The sequence below is a fragment of the Pan paniscus genome, chromosome 5, assembly GCF_029289425.2.
Source record: "Pan paniscus chromosome 5, NHGRI_mPanPan1-v2.0_pri, whole genome shotgun sequence".
Lineage (NCBI taxonomy): Eukaryota > Metazoa > Chordata > Mammalia > Primates > Hominidae > Pan > Pan paniscus.
In genome coordinates this window covers 154,902,235-154,924,598 of record NC_073254.2, presented here as the reverse complement: position 1 = coordinate 154,924,598, position 22,364 = coordinate 154,902,235, and the positions used below count along the sequence as shown (strand labels likewise).

The following is a 22,364-nucleotide window of genomic DNA, read 5'->3' as shown; positions in this document are numbered from 1 at the left end:
TGGCCAATTATGGGTAACAGTTTTCTAAAAGCAGAGGGAGTTGGGGGAAGATGTAGGATTGTTAAACATGATAGAAGCAAGATTCTAGTTCTAAGAGGATGTACCTTGTAACTGGACTGTATGATACCTAGAACAAATCTCTTCCTATATGCAGAAAGTAAGTCATTTTTCTAGCCAACCTAACACAGCCCTGTGTGCAGTTTTTTTTGTAATTCTCAAACATTTCCTAATCAGTGTCTAGTACAAAGTATTATTTGTATGAGCTATCACTTTGTTAAATATTCCCTTTTCTCCACCACGCACTGCTTAAATTTACCACTATTTCCATGGAATTAAAAAAAAAGTATAGCTTTACTAAAATAAACAAACAAGCAAAAAACTGTGGGCTTTGTTTTAGATTGTCTTCTCATAATTTGTCATGTCTTCAAAATACCTAGTAAAATAAAATCAATCATTTGAATGATGAAACTCAAAATCAAATTCCCATATATTTTTGGAGTTAGATTTAACAGCATCGTTTTTCTTATCCAAAGTGTTTAATGGCATGTGCATTACATTTTTTTGGTGATGTAGAATTAATTTTACTTGGAGAATTTTGTAAAATATTTGAGATATATTTGATTAGCTATCAATTATTGCACTGAGAATGTAAATATATCTGAAGTGGTAAATGTAGCTGATGTATATATAGTCATCTAATGCCTTATGAATTATAATTTATTCTTTTTAAGGCACAAAGAACTAGATTATTTAAAATATAGTCTTCATATAAAAAATATATTCCATGCAAAGTTTTTTTTTTTAAGAACATTGCTATTTTTTTTCTTTTTTGTTAATACTTCAAATCTGTCTTGCATTTAAAGTAAACCTTCAGACTTAGGGATTAATGTTTGCAAATGTTGGTTAATGCATTGGTTAAATTATAATCTGCAATTTTGTTTGCTTCAAATGACTTAACACAGCTCTGGGAAATCCAGCTTTGTGTTTTCCACTCTTCCTTGTTTGCCAAAGTGAAGTTAAAAATGACAAACATGCCAAATTCAGCTGAAATATTTCCTGCAGCTAATGGCTCATACCTTTTTAGAAAATAGAATGAGCTATGGATGCACTAGCTAGTAGAGTAAATAGATATGTTCAGTTTCTCAGCAATCCAACTTCCAAATATCCTATCTGATCCCATAAGTCATAGTTTTTTCCGGCTTGAAAAATATGGTTACCATACAAACCGCATGTCCAATTTCCCAAAACATCACTCAGGAAAATGTTGCTGGTGCTGCTAACAGTGGCTCCCGTTTATTCAGCTTTTGCTTTGTGCTTTGCAGTCATTAAGCCCTTTTTTAACAAAAAATTAAAAAATTGATACATAATAATTGTACATCTTTATGGGCATATGTGACATTTTGATACATGCATACAATGTGTCATGATCAAATCAGGGTAATTAGGATCTCCATCACATTAAACATTTATCATTTCTTGGTGTTGGGAACATTCCAAATCTTTTCTTCTAACTATTGTGAAATATACAATAAATTATTGTTAACTATTGTCACTCTACTAGAACTTATTCCTTTTAACCATATTTTTGTATTAATTAGCCAACCTCTATCCTCTCCTCTACCCTTCCCAGCCTCTGGTAACCATAATTCTACTCTCTACCTCCATGAGATCAACTTTTTTAAGCTTCCACATATGAGTGAGAACATGTAATATTTGTATTTTTGTGCCTGGCTTACTTCACTTAACATAATATCCTCCAGCTCAAATCGTGTTGGTGCAAATGACAGGATTTTGTTCCTTTTTATGGCTGAATAATATTCCATTGTGTATATATACCATATTTTCTTTATCCATTCAGCTGTTGATGGACATTAGGTTGAGTCCATATCTTGACCATTGTAAATAGTGCTTCAACAAATATGGGGGTACAGGTATCTCTTCAGTATACTGATTTCCTTTTCTTTGGATAAATTTCCAGTAGTGGGATTGCTGGATCATACTGTTGTTCTATTTTTAGTTTCTTTTTTTTTTTGAGAAACCTACATGCGTTTTCCATAATGGCTGCACTAATTGACTTTCCCACCAACAGTGTATTTGTCTTCCCTTTTTTTTGCAGCTTCACCAGCCTTTTTTATTTCTTATTTTTTGATAATGACCATTTTAACTGGGATGAGATAATAACTCGTTGTGGTTTTGACTTGCATTTCCCTAATAATTAGTGATGTTAAGCATTTTTTATATACCTATTGGCCATTTGTACATCTTCTTTTTGTGGAATATCTCTTTAGATCATTTGCCTGTTTTTAAATTGGATTTTTTGGGCGGTGGCTATTGAGTTGTATATGTATATATACAAGCTCAAGCTCCTTATATATTCTGGTTATTAATCCCTTATCAGATGGATAGTTTGCAAATATTTTCTCCCATTCTGTAGGTTGCCTCTTAACTCTGTTGTTTCCTCTGTTGTGCAGAAGCTTTTTAGCTTGATGTTATTTTATTTTATTTATTTATTTTCTTTTGTTGCCTGTGCTTTTGAGGTCTTGCCCAAAAAAATCTTTGCCCAAATCAATGTCATGAAGTATTTACCCTATGTTTTCTTATAGTAGTTTCATAGTTTTGGGTCTTACATCTATCTAAGTCTTTAATCTGTTTTGATTGATTTGGTGAGAGATAGGAGTCTAGTTTCATTCTTCTGCATATGGTTATCCAGTTTTCCCAGCACCATTTATTGGAGAGACTATCTTTTCACCAATGCATATTTTTGGCAGCTTTGTAAAAAACGAGTTGGCTGTAAATGCATGGATTTATTTCTGGATTCTCTATTCTGTTTCACTGGTCTATGTGTCTGTTTTTACACCAGTGCCATGCTATTTTGGTTACTATAGCTTTGTAGTATATTTTAAAGTCTGGTAGTGTGCAATCAGTAAGCCCTTTAATATAGATTATCCAAAGAAGCAAGTTGTAACAACTTAGAAGTCTCTATTATGATCCTTATTTTACAGAGGACAGTACTAACACTCTCATCTCTGATGCTTAGATCCATGGGCATGTGCACATGTGTGTGCACACACACATGCACACCTGTGTGCATAGCACATTTGCATTATAGCATTGCAGTTATAAGCACATACTAGAGTCAGACTGCCTGGTTCAAATACAAGCTGCACCACTTGGTATCTATGGCTTTGACTTAGAGCTGAACTTTTGCATGCCTCAGTCTCCTCATCTATAAAATGAGGATAATAATGATATCTACTTTATAGTGTTATTCTGAGGATTAAACAGACTAATATGCTTAAAGCCCTTAGTACTTGGCCTATAGTAAATGCTTTCTATGTATTAACTTATGCTAATATTATTGTATGTAGTACATTAATATGTATTCTATATTACATGGACATAAGATGTGCTATAAGGCAACTTAGAAAATATGAGTGGACTTGAATTTTCTGAATAGCAAAAAGATCAGATTTTTACATTGACTGTAGAAATTCATGCTCCTCTTGCTGGCTGGCAGTGGGGCTTCCTCATGGCTGCAGCTGGTGGTGGAGGTCACCAAAGCCATCTCTTCCCCCATCCTGTCTGCAGGTCCACATTCAAGATTTAGTTTTTAAGGTGAAGCCACCATATTTCTAGAAATTTCTAATTAAGATGAGAATCATTTTATACCTTACTTCAGCTCAGCTAAAAGTGACTGTATTAGTTTGTTCTCACACTGCTATAAAGATAATACCCGAGACTGGGTAGTTTATCAAGGAAAGAGGTTTAATTGACTCACAGTTCTGCATGGCTGGGGAGGCCTCAGGAAACTTACAATCATGGCCGAAGAGGAAGCAGGCATGTCTGGCGGCAGGCGAGACAGCATGTGAAGCCCAAGAAAAACTACCATTTATAAAACCATTAGATCTCACGAGAATTCACTCACTATCATGAAAATAGCCCCCACAAACCAATCACTTTCCTCCCTCAACACAGGGGGATTACAATTCAAGATGAGATTTGGGTTGAGACACAAAACCTAGCCATATCAGTCACTTTGCATGAGGAAAATGAAGGAGGGGTGTGGGTCAGGTTTTGCATGAGGGCTAGCACAGGCTCAGGCAGCTAGATTACTTCAGGTCAAGCGCCCCAAAAAAGATGCTCACGGCTGCCAGAAGCCTATGGAAAAGGATTCTGAGTCTGAGCCAGGGCCCAGTGGTGGAAGACAGCTGTGATTATAATAATTTTTCATGCATGTGAGAAAGGAGAGGAGTGAGACATGGGTTAGGGATTTGTCATCTCTGGAGAAGGCATTACTTAGACATTGCCGGAGAGAAGAGAAAGGCAGAAGAGGACTTGAAAATTATTTTGTCTACATAACATTTTGGCCATGAGTTGACCCTGCCCATACCTTCCCATACATATATTGTTTCCTTTTGTATGTAACTCTAAAACCAGGTACCCAAGCCATCTGTCCAGCCACAAATCTCCTCTTCTCCAATAAGGCCTCTTCCACTGGGCAGAATCAGGCAGCAGGCAGAGCAACCTGTGGTCCTGGGAACCACCAAAGTCTGGGTTTGAGTCCTGATTCTGCCACTTATGAGCTGTGTGACCTATGGCAAATTGCTTGAGTTTCTATGTCTCAGTTTTCCCATCTGTAAAATGGGCATAGCAATACTCATGTTATAGAATTTTGAAAGGACTTAAATAAAAATAATTTGTGTAAAGTATTTAGCATATTCCCTTATATAAAAATTAGTCAATAAATTATAAATATAATTAGTCATTTCAAGTGAAAATGACAATCTGAGGATGTGATTTCACCCAAAATTTCAGACTTTATAAGACATGTCAGAGCTGAGTTAGAAGCTTTACAGATTCCACATATCTAGATTAATTTTCTTCTTCTACTGTATATATAATATATACATACTATATATACTATATATATATAGTATATATGTATAACATATACATTTTTTTGAGACAGAGTCTTACTCTGTCACCTAGGCTGGAGTGCAGTGGCACAATTACAGCTCACTACAGCTTCTACCTCCTGGGCTCAAGTAATCCTCCCACCTTAGCCTCCTGAGTAGCTGGGACTACAGGCATGCACCACAACGCCCAACTAATTTTTTAAAAAACCTTTGTGTAGAGACAGGGTCTCACTATGTTGACCAGGCTGGTCTCAAACTCCTGGGCTCAAGCAATCCTCCCAACCCAGCCTCCCTAAGTGCTAAGATTACAGGCATGAGCCACCACTCCTGGCCCATAATATTTTAAAAAATTCTAGTTTCTGAAGTGATTGAAAATGTACATATGTTAAAATTCAAATAGCTTCTTTCTAATGATCTGATTACCACATTCAGGATGCATTGGTTGAAATGGAGCGTGTTTCTTTGTTTCTATGGTACCCCTCCTTTGCTGGTCATGTAAACACCTGTGTCATCTACTTTGTGGGTGGCTCAGCACTGGGACATGTTGAATATTCAAAATTAGGGTGGGCCAGGTGCAGTGGCTCACAGCTGTAATCCCAGCACTTTGGGAGGCCGAGGCAAGTGGTTCATTTGTATTCAGGAACTCGAGACCGGCCTGGTCAGCATGGTGAAATCCCCTTTCTACTAAAAAATACAAAAATTAGCTGGGCATGGTGGCACATGCCTGTAATCCCAGCTGCTCAGGAGGCTGAGGTGGGAGAATCACTTGAACCCCGGAGGCAGAGGTTGCAGTGAGCCAAAATTGCACCACTGCCCTCCAGGCTGGGCTACAGAGTGAGAATCTATCTAAAAAACAAAACAAAACAAAACAAAACAAAAATGAGGTGTGTGGAGACCTGAGGATTCTGGTTTTGTCCATCCCCCAAGGACTAACAGCTTTAAGGTGACCCTTTCTCCCATTTGCTCCTCAAAGATTGAAGCCGCGGTCAAGGCCGCCAGAGAAGCCTTTCCCGGCTGGTCATCCCGCAGCCCCCAGGAGCGCTCGCGGGTCCTGAACCAGGTGGCGGATTTGCTGGAGCAGTCCCTGGAGGAGTTTGCCCAGGCCGAGTCTAAAGACCAAGGTGAGAGTTGCCTCTTAACTGTAACATGGGACTCAGGGCATCTCTGATTATTCATGTTACCCCTCTTGGGGCCATCAGGCCAGCCCATGTGCCTGCTCCTCTGGCAATAGTAGAAGTGGAGAGCAAACCCTCCCTTGCTCCAGGCCTGGGAAGGCCAGGACGTGTGGCTGGCCCACCCCTGTCTCATTCAGATGGCCAGAGAAAGTCACATGGCTGGATCCAAAAGCTGAGGGGCAAAGAAATATACTCTGTTCATTGGATGAAAGGAAGTGCAAATATATACAGCAAAGGGCATGGATATAGGGAGAGATGAAGAACTAGGGCTGATCATGCAGTCTCCTACTCATTCTAAGCAGAGAATTTCAAAGCAAAGATAATTTGAAAAGCAGTTATGCAGTCAGATTATTTAGGATGTTTTCTGATATGTCAGTCACCATTCCACTCCCGACACATCTCATTTTTTTCCCCACTCTTTCCCAGAGGTCAGGGTAATGGAGTAAATATTTGTAAATTTTTGCAAGAATATCTGTTAAGATAAGCCAAGAGTTTTAAAAATTACATGTGTGCCATAAACCAATCAAAAATCAGAAAGCAGCCTGAGTCCAAGCCCTTAAAAAGAAAATAGTTCTCTGCTGGTGTTCCTGGCCAGTCTCCCTGCGTCGCTAAAGAGAACTCAGTAGCAGTCCAGGTAAGCTTCTGTTTCTCTTTCTGTTCCATCCAGGAGCTAGGACGTGCAGGGCATGTGATGGGCAAGCAGGTGCCACACAGCATCCCGTGCCAGGGCATTCCCAGCCGCTCTTCTGATGACTCTACCATGTGTTGGGAGGTCATGAAATACACATTACATGTGTATAAAAGTGTTTCGTTTTGTGCTGTGCAATTACAACTGTCCTAACACCCGTATTTCAATGCCTTTGTCGCAGGTACAAAGCCTGGTGATTTTGAATTGCAAGAGTTTGTGTGGGTGAAGTGGTAGCATCTGGCAAATTGGTGATGAGAATGATGTGTTCAATTCACAGAACAAAGATTATTGACTCAATTTTAACCCCCCACCTCAGTTTCCAACCTTGTACCTAAATATTGTATGGTTTTATCAAACCATGATCAAGTCTTTGTGAGGTCAAGGAATGCCTGCCCCAGGCTAGAAGGAATCCAGGCCGTTTCAGTGTGAGTTGGGACACGTGGGCAGTGGAAGCTGATGGATAGAGTGTCCCCATTAGCTGATAGTGCTTTATGTTGTTTGCTTCGTACAGGGAAAACCTTAGCACTGGCAAGAACCATGGACATTCCCCGGTCTGTGCAGAACTTCAGGTTCTTCGCTTCCTCCAGCCTGCACCACACGTCAGAGTGCACGCAGATGGACCACCTGGGCTGCATGCACTACACGGTGCGGGCCCCGGTGGGAGTCGGTGAGTGCTGTTCAGTGAGAGCCCACCTCCCGGTTATGCTTGCAGATGCTCACAACATTCTATGGCATTGTCCTCAAGGAACAGGTTAAAGAAAAGGAAGAACTGATATTTTTCTTTTCTAAAATCCATTGGCCTCAAAGATCTATTTCTAGTTTATTTTCTTTGTGTCAAATTCCCTGCTTTTCTTTTTAGACAGCGTCTTGCTCTGTCGCCCAGGCTGGAGTGCAGTGGCATGATCTCGGCTCACTGCAACCTCTGCTTCCTGGATTCTAGTGATTCTCTAGTCTCAGCCTCCTGAGTACCTGGGACCACAGGTGCGAGCTACCACACCGGCTAATTTTTGTGTTTTTAGTAGAAACAGGGTTTCACCCATGTTGGCCAGGCTGATCTCAAACTCCTGACCTCAAGTTATCCTCCCGCCTCGGCCTCCCCAAGTGCTGGGATTACAGGCATGAGCCACCACGCCAGGCCTCATGTTCATGACTTATCTGGAAAATCATAGGGAAAAGAATGATGCTAAGAGTAAATATGTAAATTCACATGCCAGGATTTTTTTTTCTACTTATATTTTAAAAAGGAAAAATCAGGCTGTGCGCAGTGGCTCACGCCTGTAATCCCAGCACTTTGAGAGGCTGAGGCGGGAGGATCATCTGAGGTCAGGAATTCGATCAGCCTGGCCACCATGGTGAAACCCCGTCTCTACTAAAAATACAAAAATTCGCCGGGCGCGGTGGCTCATGCCTGTAATACCAGCACTTTGGGAGGCCAAGATTGGCAGATCGCCTGAGGTCAGGAGTTCGAGACCAGCCTGGCCAACATGGCGAAACCCCATCTCTACTAAAAATACAAAAAATTAGCTGGATGTGGTGGCGGGCACTTGTAATCCCAGCTACTTGGGAGGCTGAGGCAGGGAGAATTGCTTGAACCCAGGAGGCCGAGGTTGCAGTGAGCTGAGATTGTGCCATCGCACTCCAGCCTGGGCGACAAGAGTGAGACTCGGTCTCAACAAAACAAAACAAAACAAAAAAACCCAGCTGGGCGTGGTGGCATGCACCTGTAGTCCCAGCTACTTGGGAGGCTGAGGCAGGAGAATCGCTTGAACCTGGGAGTTGGAGGTTGCAGTGAGCTGAGATGGTGCCACTGCACTCCAGCCTGGGTGATAGATCGAGACTCTGTCTCAAAAGAAAAAAAAAAGGAAGAACTATTTATGTACATTAAATAAATTAATAAGTGTAGGGCATGTAGTATGGTGCCAGGTGTGTGATAAATAAGCCTCTACTGAGAATTATCTTACTTCATGCATTCCTTTGCCTCTTGACCTTTGGAAGAACGTATAAATAAATGTCTGTGATGACTAAAACCTTCCACCAGATGTCACTGTTTCCTCGGAGAAAAAAATCATCTTTTTGGCTTGTTACATTTTATGAATATAAGTTAAAAGGAAAACAATTGGGACATCTCATTGCTTTGGTTCCTTGAAACCTTCAGAAATTATGTTTTCAAGGCATTGTGGAAAGCTCTACCTCCTCCTAGGAAGTGTACTAATATATTTTGCTGCAAAAATATTTTTATCCCCTAAAGAATGGATTTTTCAATGGGAAATTTAATAATATAAAAGATGCATTTACTTTCATAGCACAGGCTTGAGGGAAGAGTATAAAATAAGGTGAATCAATTTCCTTTCAGAAGGTAGATTTTTATATTTGTTTGTTTTGTGGTTGGAAACCTGGATAGTTTCAGAATATTGCATGGAGACACATTCTAGCTGCTGGTTATGTTACTCATTCAGCAAATCTATCTGGTCAGGATACAAGTGACAATCTAGAGTGAATTTTTATTTAAAAATATTCTAAATAGCCAAAATGGATGTCACAGTCCATGCACCAAAGGTTATTGGCTTTACTGATAGGAGGGCCCTCACATGGAACACTCAGAACTCATTGGCCCCTATTTTATGAATAATTATATAAAGCTTGAGATTTTATGTCTCAACCCATGACAGATTTGAAGTAAAGGTAAAGAAACATGTTAGAAGAAATAACAGCCAGACAGTTAAAATAATGGGGAAGGAGACATTTTTGAAAAAGTAAAGCTCAGTCTATAAATCTCAAAATGCATCACATTCTGGAACTGTTTAGTGACAGGTGACAACTGTTTTTTTATTTTTTATTTTTTTTTGAAGTTCCAGGGTACACGTGCAGGATGTGCAGGTTTGTTACATAGGTAAACGTGTGCCATGGTGGTTTGCTGCACCTATCAACCCATCACCTAGCTATTAAGCCCAGCATGCATTTGCTCTTTATCCTAATGCTCTTCCCCCCGACTCTCCCCTGACAGGGCCTGCTGTGTGTTGTTCCTTTCCCTGTGTCCATGTGTTCTCATTGTTCAGCTCCCACTTATAAGTGAGAACATGCAGGTGTTTGGTTTTCTGTTTCTGTGTTACTTTGCTAAGGATAATGGCTTCCACCTTCATCCGTGTGCCTGCAAAGGACATGATCTCGTTCCTTTTTATGGCTGCATTGTATTCCATTGTGTATATGTACCACATATTCTTATCCAATCCATTATTGATGAGCATTTGAGTTGATTCTATGTCTTTGCTATTGCTATTGTGAATAGCAAAGTGCTGCAATGAACATACGCGTGCATGTATCTTTATAATAGAATGATTTATATTTCTTTGGGTATATGATAGGTGACAACTCTTTAGCTCTGGAGTTTATATTGCTGTTGTTCATAATCATGAACTGCCAAGAAATGGGGAAATCATATTGACTTTACTCTGTTTTAAAAGGTACAGTTGCTTGGAATATATTTTAGAATTATTTTCCTGAAGGTGGCTACAAATAAGCAAAGCTTGGGAAGAAGTTAGAAGAGTAAGCTAAGTTTCCTGCAGCATGAAGGAGTTTTGCGTTAATAACCCCACTTGGCCAGTCCACCTCAGAGGGGTATGCCGTCACAGGCAGTGCTTCTGCTCTCATCCCTTAGCTGGTCTCATCAGCCCCTGGAATTTGCCACTCTACTTGCTGACCTGGAAGATCGCTCCAGCGATGGCTGCAGGGAACACTGTGATAGCCAAGCCCAGTGAGCTGACTTCAGTGACTGCGTGGATGTTGTGCAAACTCCTGGATAAAGCAGGTAATTAGGTGTTGGGGTTGGGGGGCAGGCACAGAGTTGGAGCAAAGCTATAGTTTATAGAAATCTTCCACTCAGCAGCGCAATCGATTCCAGTGACGTCGTGGGCTTTGTCTTTCTGATCCTTGTCTGGGAAATCCCCTCCACCCACAGGGTTCCCTCACCCTGCTTCCTGTCTTCAACACCAGAACGGTGCTACTGCAGGCAAGTTCCACTCCCCAGGGTGGGCGACTGGCAGCACAATAGTGACGCAGACTTAAACAGCCCCATCAAATCAAAGACACCTGCCTGCTCCAGAGAGTCAATTAAAATCTTAAGTTGGGGCCAGGCGTGGTGGTTCACGCCTGTAATCCCAGCACTTTGGGAGGCTGAGGTGGGTGGATCACGAGGTCAGGAGATCGAGACCATCCTGGCTAATACGATGAAACCCTGTCTCTACTAAAAATACAAAAAATTAGCCGGGCGTGGTGGCGGGCGCCTGTAGTCCCAGCTACTTGGGAGGCTGAGGCAGGAGAATGGCGTGAACCCAGGAGGCGGGGCTTGCAGTGAGCCGAGATTGCACCACTGCACTCCAGCCTGGGCGACAGAGTGAGACTCTGTCTCAAAAAAATAAATTAAAAAAAAATAATAATAAAATCTTAAGTTGAATCACAAGTTAATCTTGATGACAATAAGAATATTGCTAGGTACATCTATAGTTTTCTTGGCTATAGAATACCTAGTAGAAGTAGCCCGATTTCAAGAGATCTAAATATACATCCTTCAGTTTTTCCTGCCTTTGGGACTGCTAATGGAAAGCTAATACAATATGGCCTCTTCCTAGCATATCAAGGTTCACACGTTTGCTCCTTGTTCTTTTTCTGCTAATAGTTTATTGGCCGCATTCAGGATGAGCTCCTGGTTTAGTTCTGGGCCGTAGCTCCGCACAGGCACAGGCTGGCACTGTTTGAAGGCAGCAGGCAGGAGACCCCAGCAGCCCTCCTGTGAGAAGTCCCCTTAATGTGAGGTCTTTTTGCTATGTCACCCCACAGCCAGGGCAGGAGTGCTGGGTGGGGGAGACAGACTCACTGTCTTTCTAGTTGAGTCTTTCCTTGCTGCCTTTCAGCCCATAGAGAGGCACTGCTGGGCTCTCCTGTATCCATAGAATGCCCGGTGGGTAAGAGTCCATCTCTCTCTCCCGCTTCGGAACACCTTTCTTAGAAGCACAGACATACACATTAACTTCCAGTAAACCCTAGCCAGTTCTTTACTCCACGAGGAAGATGAAGGCTCAAAACTGAGGCTGTTTAGGGAATGGCACTGGGCCTTACAATCCCAGGGTCCTCCAGAGGAATGAGGCCTCCCAGCCTAGGACTCTGAGTTGTCATCTATGGAGATCCCAGGCTTCGAGGTGGAGGGGGTGGGGCAGGGTATATCATTTAAATGTGCCGACCCTTCCCGTGTTCCTCCCCTACAAAAGACCTCGCAGTCTAATCCCATTCTTTGTAAAATGAGGTCTGTGGTGTCTGCAAAGGCGCGACATACTTCTTCCCTGCCTGGTGACTGCAGGTTCCCCAGAGTGGACTAGGCCTGGGGCTTGCCCTCTACTGGGATTTGGAGGCAGGGGTGGCGTGCAGAGCCGTGTTCCCTTAACCACTCTCTCCTGAGACCAAGAGCGTCTGGATAGATGATGAGTTATCTTTCCCAGCCAGTCTGCCCTGAACCTGGCCTGCATGACAGTTTCTGTTTCCATCTCTGCACAGCATTGATCTTATTTCTTGGGAACTAATAAGCCCATTAAACTAAGACAGCCCTTCTCCTCTTTCCTCCGTGGGCTGAAACTTCCTCCCCTGACAAATATAGAGAGTGTCATGTTCACCTTGCTCCTCTCTTGAGCCCTCAGTTTCTCCACTGGGATTGGAAGGAATGCGAACCACATCTGTGTCATCTGCTTTAGAGCAACGTAAAAGAAGCTTTTAGTAGGGGAGGGAAAAGCGAAAATAACTAATTCATTCTGGATGTTTAAAGAGTTAGCTCCTCTAGTCCTGGGCATTTAAACAGACTTGACAGATAACCTTCCTTTAAAATAAACTCATTTTTAAGATGACACAGTGAATACTTCTGTGGGATTCCTGGAATAGTCATTTCTTCTTGGAGGCACCAAATATTTGCCCTCATTCCTGGAGTGCCCACTGACTGCATTTTCCTGGCCCTTCCCATTAGGTGTGTGTGTGGAGCAGGAGATGTGTGTGTGTAGGTGGGTGTGTGTGTGTGCTCTATTTAAGCCTAAAATTTTTCTTGTTGCCACCCTGCCAAGCCCCTACATTTGAGGGGTTTCCTTCTAGTCTGTTCTCGTCTGTTCCTAACTTGCCTGTTAGCCACCTCCCCTGAGTTTTGCTAAATTGCTATTTGTCAGTTAAACTGCTTTCCTTCTCTTATCACCAGAATCTCTTCAAGGTTAGAGGGCAGACATCTCAAGAAAAATTCCATTAATTTCTGGATAAAATGTCAAAACGGTACTGAGAAATAATGGCCAGCTGACATTAGCATCCAAGCCCAAGGGAATGTAGTCAAAATGATAATACTGTCGTGGGGAAAGCAATCCGCTGCTGCAGTGAGCTCATTTTACTGTGGGGATAAATATGCAGTGCTTCCGCATTCTCTCTCACCCTCAGTTAAAATGCTACTCTGAACATTAGCAGTGATTCCATTCATTTTTTGCCTTCAGGATTGATAAAGCCTAACAGTCCACCCCCTCCTGCCCCACACCCCATCCACCCACATGCATGCCCCATCACTGGTGGAGATGTGGGGCCCTACCCAGGAAACTGTGGGAGACTTGTCCTTGTTTCGTCGCATCACCTACTGAGGGGGATCCTCTCCTTCCACACTTTCCTTTGCCCCAACCCAGAGCTGGGGTGCTCTCACATGGTGCCAGCCACTCCTCTGACAGTGACCTACAATCCAGGACTGACCTAAGCTAGATTCAACAAATGTGCATGTTGGGTAAAGAGATGCAATGCTTAGAAGTGGTGCTCTGGCCAGGCATGGTGGCTCATGCCTGTAATCCCAGCACTTTGGGAGGCCAAGGTGGGTGGATCACCTGAGGTCAGGAGTTCAAGACCAACCTGGCTAACATGGTGAAATCCCATCTCTACCAACATACAAAAACTAGCTGGGGATGATGGCAAGTGCCGGTAATCCCAGCTACTTAGGAGGCTGAGGTGGGAGAATCGCTTGAACCTGGGAGGCGGAGGTTGCAGAGAGCAGAGATTGCGCCTTTGCACTCCAGCCTGGGCGACAGAGCAAGACTCCATCTCAAAAATAAAAAAAGAAGTGGGGCTCTGCTAGGCACCATCACAACTTGTGGAATCTTCCCACCTGTCTCCTGAGGACTCACTGGGATGGGACCTTCACTGTAGCTTCAAGGTGATTGGGCCAAGGCTGTGGCTGTATGGGAGAATGTTCTGGATGATAATGGATCATCCGTGTGAAATTAGTATTTATATTATTTATAATTTAAAAGTAGATTCTGGAAGAAATGGGTTGTATCCAAAGGAGTATGTTTCTAATGAGGAGAGATTGTCTAACCTGGAGCAAAGGGAAGGAAACCAGAAGCAAGGAAGCAGGTCACAAAGCCGAGATGCTGCAAGATTTCTGCACCTACCGTAGGTCAGGCCTGAGGAAATAGAGGGAATAAACTCTGCTACCTCCAGGCAGACCCTAAGAACTGCCTAGACACAGTGTGATTATACAGATGACTTTCTTTTTGGACATTATAAAGATGATTTTCTTTTTAAAGCTTCCCCATTCATGAACCATTTCTAATTTGAATAACGTACACTAAGCATTCATTCACTCATTCATTTACTTAACAGTCATTAACCTGTCAGCTTTGCTACTTACTGATTGTTATTCAATCTCACTTTGCCTCAAATTTCTTCCTGGTGAACTAAGTGTAATAAAACTACCTACATCCTAAGGTTGTTGTGAAGACTGAAGTGTGTGAGTCACGGATAACAGTGATGAGTCCACAGTAAGCACCCTATCTAATGTTTGCATTTACTGGTCTGAGTTCCATGTGCTATCAACTGAAGAATCATAAGGTTCATGCATTTGGAAAGGAGGGTTTTATTTCTTATAAAGGGTTGCAGCCTGCAGGCTAGCCATCTTGCAGGCTGGGAAGCGTAGCCTCTGCCCAAAGCGGAGAACAAGTACTTGGAGGAGGGGCAAAGGGAACAGAAATTTATCCTGAGCAGAGTGGCTGAATATTCACATTCAGTAGGATATGGGAGGAGTCATGAATATTTACGAAAGGGGAAACAGGTGCATGCACAGATGAGCTTAATGCGCGCATAAAACTGTAGGGCCAACTTACAAGTAACACAAACAACCAAAAATGGGTGCCCCAATCTTTTCTATCACAAGACTCTGCTACCTTGTATCTTCATGCATTTATGCATGTGTTTTCTTGTTTTATTATTTCATTTATTTATTTATTTTTGAGATGGAGTCTGGCTCTATTGCCAAGGCTGGAGTGCAGTGGCACCATCTCGGCTCACTGCAACCTCTGCCTCCTGGGTTCAAGAGATTCTCCTGCCTCAGCCTCCCGAGTAGTATTATATAACAATGTTATGATGCTGTTTATATGCATGGTGGACATGAATTCTGGATCACGTGCTCAAAAAATGGCAGCCTTAGCATGTTACGAGGGTGGAGTTTTTGGCCCTCTGATGTCAAAAGGTGAAGCAGAGGACATGAAAACCCTCACTACGTATCCTCGGGAAGTCAGCCAAAACCAGTCGAGATGGTGATCAGTTTTTAGGAAGGGATGTGTTGTGAGACTGGTGAGCTGTCACATCCAAACTGCAAAGAAGGAGGAAAATTTGGTTGCAGTTTCAGATGGTTAGCTAAAGGCGATAAAGGAATAGGTTATCCATTTCTTGTTTTTTAGAGCTGGTTTCTGCTTACACTGAGGAAAGAATTCTGGTTAAAGATTAATAAGGAAGAGTCATACTATGGCGTGTTTGACCTCTCATCCCATAATGGCTGGGAACTCAGTTTTTAAGGTTTCTCTGGGATCGCTTTGGCCAAGAGAGGCTGCATTCAGTCAACTGGGGGAGCTTAGGATTTTATTTTTATTTCTCAATGCCAAACTAGGCTGTGGCACAGAGTAAACAATGGAGAGCAAAGAACAGACACTGTTTCTGCCCTTAGCTAGTGTACCTTCTAGTTGTGTGCAGGCAATGAAGAAGTAAGTCCAGAAAACATCATGGATAGGCCGGGCGCGGTGGCTCATGCCTGTAATCCTAGTACTTTGGCAGGCCGAGGTGGGCAGATCACTTGAGGTCAGGAGTTGGAGACCAGCCTTGCCAACATGATGAAATCCCCTCTCTACTAAAAATACAAAATTTAGCCAGGTGTAATGGTGCACACCTGTAATCCCAGCTACTCGGGAGGCTGAGGCTGGAGAATCTCTTGAACCTGGGAGGCAGAGGTTGCAGTGAGCCGAGATGGTGCCACTGCACTGCAGCCTTGGCAATAGACCCAGACTCCATCTCAAAAATAAATAAATAAATAAAATAATAAAACAAGAAAACACATGCATAAATGCACGAAGATGCAGGGTAGCAGAGTCTTGTGATAGAAAAGATTGGGGCACCCATTTTTGGTTGTTTGTGGTACTTGTAAGTTGGCACTACAGTGTTATGATGCTATTTATAAGCATGGTGGACATGACTTCCAACCTGAAACCCACCCTCCCTGGGGAGTCTTGCCCTGCTTCCCTGGGCCAAGATAGTCAATCTCTTCTTTGCACCTCTGCAGCATGTATACACCTCTCTACTTAATGTTTTCACACAGCATTGTGACTCCTGGACACCAAGATGGAGCAGGGTGCTGCTCCCCTAGTGGGCTTGACCTGCCTGAGACTATCTCTGCATCCTCAACCCCTAAGGCCTAGCCAGTATTATGGAATGAATCACCTAAAATATGTTCCACCCTGCATCTCTCTAGGGCAAAGCATCCAGTGGAATCCCACCTGGTGTGTACTGTGGGCAGAGGTGACTCTGTGGTTTTTGCTTTGCTATTAAACCAGAGGCAGCCATAGAAGTTCCAAGTGTTGTAAAACCCAAGTGCTTCCTCCATCCCCACCCACTCCCATTCAAGCGATTGGACTTTAAAGGAGAATTTCCAAGTAACTTGAACTCTTCAACATACTGAGAATTACTATAACTGATACTGTTTCCTATCCAGGTGTTCCACCAGGTGTGGTCAATATTGTGTTTGGAACCGGGCCCAGGGTGGGTGAGGCCCTGGTGTCCCACCCAGAGGTGCCCCTGATCTCCTTCACCGGGAGCCAGCCCACCGCTGAGCGGATCACCCAGCTGAGCGCTCCCCACTGCAAAAAGCTCTCCCTGGAGCTGGGGGGCAAGAATCCTGCCATCATCTTTGAGGATGCCAACCTGGATGAGTGCATTCCGGCAACCGTCAGGTCCAGCTTTGCCAACCAGGTATGTCCCCGGGGGTTCTTCTCCCTCCCCTCCATGGCCCTGTCAAGCTGGATCTGTTTCATCACAGTGCAATGCCTGGGAGCAAGCCAGTCAATCCAGTGCCATTTCCGAGAAAGCAGGATCAGTACATTGTGTGATTCCCTTAACTCTCTGCTCAATTTTAACATTAATTAGTGGCCTTGCAGAGTCACAGCTTCTGTTCAGCAAACTCCTCTTCTTGAGTTGCACAGCTTTTATCAGGTACCAGCCATGGGTGGAATGATTGATGTTGCTGCTCCAAGCATCTCCATTTCTTTATTCACACAGTTGCCCTGTCTTGTCTTTTATTCTTTTCTTAAACCCTGTCTTTGCTTGTGGTTCAAATGTCCTATTCCCAGCAAACCTTACTCTCATTTCAAAAGTATTCAAAATGCATTAATCCACTGAGTTCCAAATACCTGAAACTGACTAGAGAAGATTTCTCGGCGTGGATTCATGGATCAGCTTCAGGGCATCGTTGTAGCTCCTGAAATTACATAACAGATGTTTCTCTGTGCTCTGTAGTTTTTGTCAGATTCTTTAAGGCTATGGCATTCCAAAGAGTTAAGAACCCTAGACCAGATCAACTAAACAGTAGGCTGCAAGAAGATGGAAATGCTGCAAGAAGATGGAAATGCTGCCTGCTTTTGTGTGGTATTTTCAATGTCAATGCTTAGAATACTGCCCAGGATATAGCAGGTGTACATAAACCCTGGATGATTTTCTTCAAAGGATATTTTTATTTTAACAGAGCATAAAGACATAGGCCAAAGACTTAGAACTTCATAGAAGGAAACAGCAGTGAAATGAGAGATGTCTATATTGAGCTAACTCAGGTAACATTGAATAGTGCATAAACTTTTGAACCTGCATTACTTCACTAATAAAATCATGTGAACAATAATGATGTCTTCTAACAGGGTTTTCATGAGTATAGAGTGAAAAATGTTACTTTCAATTATTATCTTCATGATAACCATAAGTGTAATTATTTCTCTCACTGTAACTCTTGAAGTGGCTAGAAATATAATTTCTGGATCAATAGACAATATACTTTTACAATACAACTAATTTAATCATTAAGCAAGTTTCAGGTGAACATTTAAACCAAGTGTTTTCATGGCTTACAGACAATAACAGAGGGACAAATTTTGTGGACTGAGAAACTAAGATGAGAGAAAGGTAAACTCTGTATTAAACAAATTCTGAGGGTCCAGGCATGGTGGCTCACACCTGTAATCCCAGCACTTTGGGAGGCCGAGGTGGGTGGATCACCTGAGGTTAGGAGCTCGAGACCAGCCTGGCCAACATGGCAAAACTCCATCTCTACTAAAAATACAAAAATTAGCTGGGCATAGTGGTGGGCGCCTGTAATCTCAGCTACTCAGGAGGCTGAGGCAGGAGAATCTCTTAAATCCGGGAGGTGGAGGTTGCAGTGTGCCGAGTTAGCACCAATGCACTCCAACCTGGGAGATAAGAGCAAGAATCCATCTCAAAAACAAACAAACAAACAAAACAAATTCTGAACATGGAGATAAGAAGTGTAATCTTCTCTCCTACCAGAATTGTCTAGGATTTGAGTTTGCCCAGAGAACCTTCCTTTTGGGGTTGTTTTAAAAAGGAAATAGGGAAAGAGACATACGCCTAACTAATTGGCTAATCCAAGGTCACAAATGGATTTTAGGCAAAATAAATAAAGCAGCTTGATTTAGCTGAGTGATGAATTCCGTGTCGTGCATATTTCTTCCTTAATTGAATGTAATTGGCTTTTTTGAAGCATCTCTGTGTGACCTTGGACATGTACTAATTCAAAACTTTTTCTCCTAACTGTAAACTGGAAAAGCTAACAGGCTACAGAATTATTTATAATGAGGAAAGCACCCTGCGCAGTGTCTGGCTTGACGATAGGCACTCAACGAATGATACTGTCCTTTTCTTAATCTCTCCAAAGTCTTTCTTGTGGGCATCTTGGTATGCTTACCTACGCTTTCTAGGCACAGAGCAACAGGGAACTGGGTAAACCCCTCTAGCCTCTTCGTCATGCTCTCCTTCCCTGATGTCACAGGGCACTTGCGCAAATGAAACTATCAAGTGTTTAGACATTTCCCAAGCTAGATATGGAGATGATCCTAACAGCGATCCTGGTTGCAAAAAGAATGTGTTATTTCAAAACATTAACAGTTTAATCTGGACAATGTACCTTTGTACAAATACCAAGACAATCAGGAACCTTCTATTTTCTAAGATTGTTGTGAAGTCAGACACAAACATGGTGAAAATATTTATGCATTTCTGTACTTTTCATGCATAAATAATGCTTTGAAAGTCTAGAATGTGGTTACATGCTAAGTCTAAGTCTAAACTGATACATGCTATGTTCAAATGATAGGGTTATTTTTCACTGAGAAATCTGTTATAACCCCTCCCTTGTACACTCAGTATCTCTATTTGATGTCTGTGAGGCATCTGAAACCCAGCGTGTCCAAATCAGAGCTCTCATTTCCCTCCCTCTCCCTTCCTTGCAATACCAATCCTCTTCCCACCTCGTGTCTGCCCTTCCAGGGAACAACACCACCATCCACTCTGCGGCCTACTCTTGTTCTTGCCCTCTCTTTCCATTGACAGGTCCTGTTGGTTCTGTCTTTAAGTTATATCCTGAATCTCATCACTTCTCCAGTGCATCTGTGCCAACTTCATCACACTTAGGAGGTCCCGTGCCCCTGGAAGAATCTGTTGAACTCAGTGGGTCCTTTTCACTCCTCTGCATCTCCATGGATGCCTCCCTGGTCCCAGCTACCTACACGCATCTGGACTTCTGGAATATTCTCTTAACTCCTCTGCTCTGTTCCCACACTTGTTTCCTTCCATCCTATTTTCCCATGGCTGCCAGAATGGGCATTTTAAAATGTAAATCTGATCATATCGTTCTGATGCTTAAAACCTTCCCTTATTTTTTCATGATACTGAGAATAAAACGTAGTCTCTTTATGAACCTATGAGACTGCACGATAGAGCCTTGCTGGCCTCCTGACCTCCTCTCCTACCACACACCTCCTGTCCTTGCCTCCTCTTCCAGCCTCAGCCCCACCCACCTTCTTGCTTTTCCTCATGCACACCAGTTCATTCCTGCTGCAGGTCCTCTGTACTTTGAAGAATTCCCCACCTCCAGATCTTTTCCCGTCTCATGCCTTCACATCAGTCAAGATTCCATGCAAATATCCCCTCTTTGCAAGTGCCCTCCAAGACTTCCTTTCATAAAATAGCTCCCCTCCCCACGCAATCAGTTTCCATTCCCATCCTCTGCTTAATTTTTATGGCTTTGATCACAACCTGAAGTTATATTATTTATCGAGTTTATTTACTTGTGTTTTTGTTTGTCTTTCCCACAAGACTATGTGTTCCACGTGGTGGGAACTTTGTCTTATTTACCATTGTACCCCATTGCCTAGACCAGTGCCTGATACATGGCAGGTACTCAAAAGTGCAGGGTGCTCTATCCATGAAGGAGAGTGTCCGCAGCCTTATCCCTGTTCTCATTCTTGGCAGGGTGAAATCTGTCTCTGTACCAGCAGGATCTTTGTCCAGAAGAGCATCTATAGTGAATTTTTAAAGAGATTTGTAGAAGCTACCAGGAAGTGGAAAGTCGGCATTCCCTCTGATCCATTGGTGAGCATGGGTGCTCTGATAAGTGAAGCACATTTGGAGAAAGTAAGTAAATTTCTGCCATGTAAGTTACAGAATAAGTTCTTATTTGAAGAGAAGCTCAGTACAAGCATAGCACAATCAGACTCTGAAATATTGTTAGTTACTACCCCATTTTTGAAAAATTATAACCTGGGAGAAATTGTGGACACAGAGTCTAAACATTGTGGATATGAATATGCAAATGCAGTCCCGGTGAAAGTGCATCCACATGAAATTAATGAACTTGAGAAGTCAGCATGGAGATACCACCAGTAGAGAGGGGAAGCCAAATTTCAAAACATAAAGATCAGCAAATAAGGGTGATATGGAAGAGTGCCAGTGATTTCCACAGGCAAACATCTCTTTGGAAAAGGCCTGCCTCTGGTTTATAGCCAGAAGTGCCAACACAAACAGTCCCAATTGTGTCGTCCTTAGTCAGTGGGGGACCAGAGGTAGCCCATCTGGAAGAAGCCACTGATAGTCTCTGAGTGATTGATGAAACTCAGATCTTTAGGGTCATTTTTTAAAAAGAGAAGATCTGGCCCTTGATGGCAATTTAGGGTTATTTTAATGTATTACCACATGTGACTCCCAAAATAAGTCATACATTTTGGAGTCAGAAGGACTCTGCTTTCAGCTCAGTGCCACTGAGGGAAACTTGTCCCCATCAGCCAGCCAATGAGAGACAGAGCATTTACGTAAGTTTGTAGAAATCCGTGACACTGCACAGTGCACTCCCACTTTGTCTATATTTAACTTTGACTTTCAGGACACTGCAACACAGTTGCCTGCAGATGGAAAGATGAAGTAGCTTGAAGGCCTGTCCTTATTTCTTCTGTTTTCTCAGTGAAATAGGCATCAGGGTGAGGAGGGGAAAAGGTGTTGAAGGTTTCAGGAGGGAGGAGAGGGTATGAAATAATCTCGCAGTAAGTCAGGAGAGAGAAAGGACTGGGAAATGACCAAGTTATTAGCAGAGCAGCTCAAAGGGCTCACTTGAGGCTTATGGTCATTTATTTAAAGTGAGGATGACCAGCATGGCTTGTTTTTCTCCAGCTAAATGTACCTACAAGATTGCAGGTACATAGGCAGTGGTCTCCAGAATGTCCAGGGAGACCAACAGTTGTGGATGGTCCTTCATGGAGTGACGATTTTCCAGGTGCAAGAGACTCCCTTGTTCTCTCTCCTTCTGGCTCTTTTGGACACTAGGGCTCCCTGCCTGCCTGCCCACACCTGCAAATGTCTGGTGAAAAACAATGTTAGTATGCCCAGGACTGCTTCCTGGGAAACAGGAAGGAGTGGAACAAAAGTTAACCTCCTAGAATACCTTTCAGCAGGCTCAGGCAATACTTCAGTGTGAGGTTCCCTGTGCGATTCACTCACTCAGAATTTCAAAGTTCTTTCTGTATCAACTCAACAGATACACCATTTTTTTTTTCTATTTTAGTCGCTGCCATAATAACTATTTTAGTTACCCAGTGAGAGAATATATATTAGTGAAACAAATAAAAGTATTGACTTTTCTGTATCAGTTGAATGATCTCTGTGTGTGTGTAAGAGAGAGAAAGGGAGAGAGAAATTGATGCCACACTT

General features: G+C 42.7%; 1 protein-coding gene across 5 annotated transcripts in view; it reads left to right on the top strand.

Annotated features, from left to right (window-relative positions):
- Positions 1-22,364, top strand: part of ALDH8A1 (aldehyde dehydrogenase 8 family member A1) — a 47,513-nt gene that overhangs the window by 15,103 nt on the left and 10,046 nt on the right. For 3 of the 5 annotated variants that reach the window (XM_034962885.3, XM_008953026.5, XM_034962887.3), the window contains 5 exons: positions 5,890-6,037; positions 7,291-7,446; positions 10,435-10,584; positions 16,816-17,072; positions 20,637-20,798. In XM_034962885.3, coding sequence (XP_034818776.1) covers positions 5,890-6,037; positions 7,291-7,446; positions 10,435-10,584; positions 16,816-17,072; positions 20,637-20,798 — 873 coding nt within the window. The remainder of the gene's footprint in view (positions 1-5,889; positions 6,038-7,290; positions 7,447-10,434; positions 10,585-16,815; positions 17,073-20,636; positions 20,799-22,364) is intronic. The other 2 variants (XM_055114140.2, XM_055114141.2) reach the window with 1 other exon arrangement.